Source organism: Osmerus eperlanus, chromosome 23 (genome assembly GCF_963692335.1).
Source record: "Osmerus eperlanus chromosome 23, fOsmEpe2.1, whole genome shotgun sequence".
In the NCBI taxonomy this organism is placed as follows: domain Eukaryota; kingdom Metazoa; phylum Chordata; class Actinopteri; order Osmeriformes; family Osmeridae; genus Osmerus; species Osmerus eperlanus.
Genome location: NC_085040.1, coordinates 5,311,607 through 5,316,484, shown reverse-complemented (window position 1 = coordinate 5,316,484; position 4,878 = coordinate 5,311,607). Strand labels below are relative to the sequence as shown.

The 4,878-nt window shown below is 47.7% G+C and overlaps 1 protein-coding gene across 1 annotated transcript in view; it reads left to right on the top strand.

Annotated features, from left to right (window-relative positions):
• The window catches only part of pde5ab (phosphodiesterase 5A, cGMP-specific, b), a 20,827-nt gene extending 17,464 nt beyond the window's left edge, over positions 1-3,363 (top strand). Inside the window, exons 12-16 of the mRNA XM_062449988.1 lie at positions 149-226; positions 740-803; positions 2,546-2,620; positions 2,917-3,000; positions 3,182-3,363. Coding sequence (XP_062305972.1) covers positions 149-226; positions 740-803; positions 2,546-2,620; positions 2,917-3,000; positions 3,182-3,295 — 415 coding nt within the window. The 3' untranslated portion in view covers positions 3,296-3,363. The remainder of the gene's footprint in view (positions 1-148; positions 227-739; positions 804-2,545; positions 2,621-2,916; positions 3,001-3,181) is intronic.
• Positions 3,364-4,878: the final 1,515 nt, after the last annotated feature.

Sequence of the window (4,878 nt, the reverse complement as noted above, 5' to 3'; positions counted from 1 at the left end):
TGTCTAGGTAGTAGGTGTTTGTCTAGACTGTAGTGGGGTGAGAGAGGAAGACAGTGAGAGGGGACAAGGGAGAGAGGGAGATGGGGGGGGGGGGGGGGAGAGGGTGACATGCAGGAGGTTAACTGCTTGTCTGTCTCTCTCGTTTCAGGAGGAGAGGAGAGTTCTTTGACTTGACCAAGAACAGCCAGTTTGTGTGGGAGGACGACTACCACAGAGACCTCCTGAGGTGACCACTTGAGACTCCAGAGCGGCAACTTCAACTCTGTACCAGTCGCTGTACTCACTGCACTTTAACCCTTGTGTTATCTTCGGGTCATTCTGACCCATCAGTCATTGTGACCCACCGTCGTATTGCGACAACTTTACCGCATACAAAAACAAAGTGAAGCATTTTCTTTTAACCGTTGGGCTGTCTCAGACCCCCCACATTGCGAAGGTTAAAAGAAAATTATTTTTATTTGTTTTTGTATTGGGTAAAATTGGGTAAACACAACGATGGTTCGTTATGAACCTTTGGGTCATGTGACCCGAAGGCAGCACGAGGGTTAATACCTGTACAGAACTTGAATATCAGTCCACAAGGTTGTAATTCGTTTCGAAAAGTAGACTCAGAAATAGATGTCGATATGGAAAACGATCACAAATTCACCATCAGTGATCCTGCTGCATTGGACAGGAACCGAGCCAGGTGTTTAGTCATGCGTGGTCACAGCTCGTGTTGACCTACCGCCCCCTGCAGGTCGATGCTGATGACTGCGTGTGACATCTCGGCCATCACCAAGCCGTGGCCGGTGCAGAAGAGGGTACGATCCCCGCCCTTCTCGCTTTCTTTCTTTCTCGACCTGTCGCTCTCTCCGTCTTCTTTCGTTCTCTCTCAGTTCATCCACTTTGAAGTGTCTTTTCCCCCTCCCTCGCTCCCGGCCCTTTAATGTACTCTTCTTCTCTAATGTCTCTTTCTTCCGGGCCTTACCTCCGGCACCTCCCACCATCTCTGAAGGCCTCCTTTCTTAGCCTGAACCTCATTGGGGACGCAACGGAGGTGTGTGTGTGTGTGTGTGTGTCGGAGAGGCGCTCATTAAGGAGAGACTCGATATACACAGCTGTGGCCCTGTCTAGGTGATCTCAAGTTCCCTGTCTTGAAACGACCAAGGAGGAACACGCACACCAACCCCTATATCACCGTGTATTGTATTGTCTCTGTGTCTCAAGTTCCCTGACTACACACATCTCCTCTCCAAAACATACAGTCAGGCTGCAGCATTGGAGTCCTGACATTTCCTTATGGAGAGGATGGTGCCTGAGTCGAGCTGTGTACAGAAACCTGCCTGCCGCTCCGCTCCTCCATCTCTGCATCCCTCCTTCCCTCCATCCTCCAGATCCCCCCCCCCCCCCCCCCCGCAGTGGTCTTGATTACACAGCTCCAATCAGTCTGCAGATGGCTGCCTTACCCAAACACACTCACTCAGTCACAGACAGACACACATCCACACACACAGACACGCACACTGATTGGGCGCCCCAGGTCTAGTCAGATCTCGTTTTACTCTCTGTAAACAGACTGGGTCCATCAACTCGGTTCGTTGATGTTCGTTTTGGCCTATGCTTTTCTTTCTCTCCATCTCTCTCTCTCTCTCTCTTTCTCTCTCACAATGGCAAGCTGAGTGGGTTTGCAGGGTATCACATGATATTAGTAGAGGAGTGAGCATTTCAGTCAGCATTTCAGAGCATTTCAGAGTGGAGTCGAAGTCTTCTATTCGTCTTTTATTTAGCATCTCTCTTTCTTTCTCTCTCTCTATCTCTCCCTGCTCATATCACATTCGTAGAACATTCACATGACCTAAAAATCCATCAATAACTCAAGAATCTTGCACGAGGAGTTGGAGATCATTTGAAATATTCAGAGCTGCAATCACATACTAGAAATGTAATACACACAACAACATTACATTTACATTTATGCATTTAGCAGATGCTTTTATCCAAAGCGACTTCCAAGAGAGAGTTTTACAAAAGTGCATAGGTCACTGATCATAACAACGAGATAGCCCCAAACATTGCGGGTAGCCAAAACATGAAGCATACATTGTGAAAACCAAATCCCAAACAAGTCCCAAAGGGAAGAACAATAAGAGCATGTAGTTAGACAAGTTACAATTAAACAGCAAGAACCTCAAAAGTGCAAGAGTGTACCTGTGGAAAAAAGCAAGCAACAATAATATATTTCACAGCGAGTACAATCATTTTAAGACAGTAACAACAAACCAACAAAAGCAACAAGTCTCTCAATAACTGACATTGTGATCCTGGAGGAAACAAACATCATGTCCAGCCAATCATTCCTAACAACAACAACACAAATATTTCTACATACACATTCTCAGTGTGAATGTCACTTTTCATTTGAGTTCTTCTAGTTGAATTCATTCTTTCATACATGGATCTATGATTGGCTATCAAGAGTACTACTGGTATTCCTTTGAATATGACAAAGCAGTTTTTAAGGATTTGAATTGGCTTGATCTTGTTCTCTCTCATCCCCCTCTAGATCGCAGAGCTGGTGGCTACAGAGTTCTTTGAGCAGGGGGACAAGGAGAGACAGGAGCTCAACATTGAGCCCATAGTGAGTCATTTGCTGTTTCCAAACCCCTTCTCTTCACACAAAGGCTCCACACACACACGCCCAATGAGGATAGGGGTTATTCAGCCACACGTCCAATCAGGCTGCGGGTTATTCTGCCCCTGGGGCTTCAAGATGCTGATTGTCAGATCCCGTCCCCACTTCCCCTCTGCTTGGCGGACAGAGATGTTTCTCAGACTGTGTGCTGACATAAACGAGAGGAAGCGGTGGATTGAAGTCGATGTATTTCTTTGTGTGAAGTCAGCGGTTCCCTAACTTCTCTTGGCTTCTGCTCTCAGGATCTGATGAACAGAGAGAAGAGAGACAAGATTCCCAGCATGCAGGTGTCGTTCATCGACGCCATCTGCACTCAGCTGTATGAGGTGAGGAGGCACGCGGGCCGCGGCTGAAGAGACCCGCACGACGGCCTCCTCTTTCTCCATGTTCCCCATCCTGACATCCTGGGTAGTAGCTCTGTCATTAACGTGAGGTTTGACTCATCCGCTTTTCTCTCTGCTTTCCATCCATCCATCCTCTCTCTGTCTGTATCTCTCTCTCTCTCAGACCCTGGCAGGTATGTCAGAGCCATGTTCTCCACTGCTTGAGGGCTGTCAGAAAAACAGGCAGCATTGGAAGTGTTTGGCTGAACAGGGGGAGAAAGACAACGGAGGAGAGTGAACCTGGCGCCCCCCTCTACACAGCCCCCCCTACACAGCCCCCCCTACACTGTTCCCTCTACACGGTCCCCTTTACACGGCCCCTCTACACGGCCCCCTTTACACGGCCCCTCTACACGCCCCCTCTACACGCCCCCTCTACACAGCCCCCTCTACACAGTCCCCCTCTACACAGCCCCCTCTACACAGCCCCCTCTACACGCCCCCTCTACACGCCCCCTCTACACGCCCCCTCTACACAGTCCCCCTCTACACAGCCCCCTCTACACAGCCCCCTCTACACAGCCCCCTCTACACGCCCCCTCTACACAGTCCCCCTCTACACGCCCCCTCTACACAGCCCCCTCTACACAGCCCCCTCTACACAGCCCCCTCTACACAGCCCCCTCTACACAGCCCCCTCTACACGCCCCCTCTACACGGCCCCTCTACACAGCCCCCTCTACACAGCCCCCTCTACACGCCCCCTCTACACGGCCCCCTCTACACGGCCCCTCTACACAGCCCCCTCTACACAGCCCCCTCTACACGGCCCCCTCTACACGCCCCTCCATACCCCCCACCCACCACAACCCCCCCCCCCCCCCCCAGAGACAATATAAACAGAAACACTCAGCTATATTTATGACCATAGCCTTTTGTTTCCTTTATAAAACGTATGTTGTTTTTTTCTTGCACAAAGTTGACTTCCCACTAGGTAGGCCCTCGCAGCCGACTCTGGGGAAGGGAAGCACACTGAATGGTGTGGATGTTAGAGTGTGTGTGGCGCCCTCTGGAGTGAGGTAGCGCCCTAGGGAATAACTTTACATCCAACAATATGGATTCTAACATATTAACCACACTCCACTTAGCATAACAGGAAGCTTAGTTGTAAGTTGGGTTGAAAAAAAAAAAAAAACTTTGAAAGAATTGCTCACAGTACATGCTCATTATACACAGGTTTTGAGAAAGAACATTAATCTTTTGTAACATTTTTCACTTGTTGTCTTAACTATTGCATATTTATTTGTGTTTTATATATTTATTAGAATTTCTATACTGTAAGGTCAGTTTCGTGTCAAGAGCACACAAGTCTTTATGGGGAAAGTAGTTTTATTACCAAATGATCATATCTAAGCTTTTAAACATCTTTACTAGATATCACCCTTTTAGACGTTCATAAATGTACTGTATCGACTTGTATAATTTTTGCAAAATGTAAAGGAGCCAAAGACTAGGCCTGTGTTTTTAAAAAACAGATAGGGTCTAGAAGATTCCACTGCCTTCCTGCAATATCACAATAGGACCAACTAACCCAGACCAGAAACAACCAGTTGGTACAGTAACCCCCCCCCCCCCTTCTGATAATGGACTAGTCCAACAGATGGCCATATTTCCAAACTCCCCTTTTTTTCTACAAGCATGCTGAATGTGTGAGGAACTGGCTGTTTGATGTCTTGAAATAGAATTAGGTGAAGTGCCCTCGCAACAAAAACCCAAATTCAATTAGCTCTGACCTAAATATACACACATAATATAAAACACTGGAAAATGACAACTTGATTTGACAATGGAATTTACAAAACCCTCTCGGAATTCCAGTTG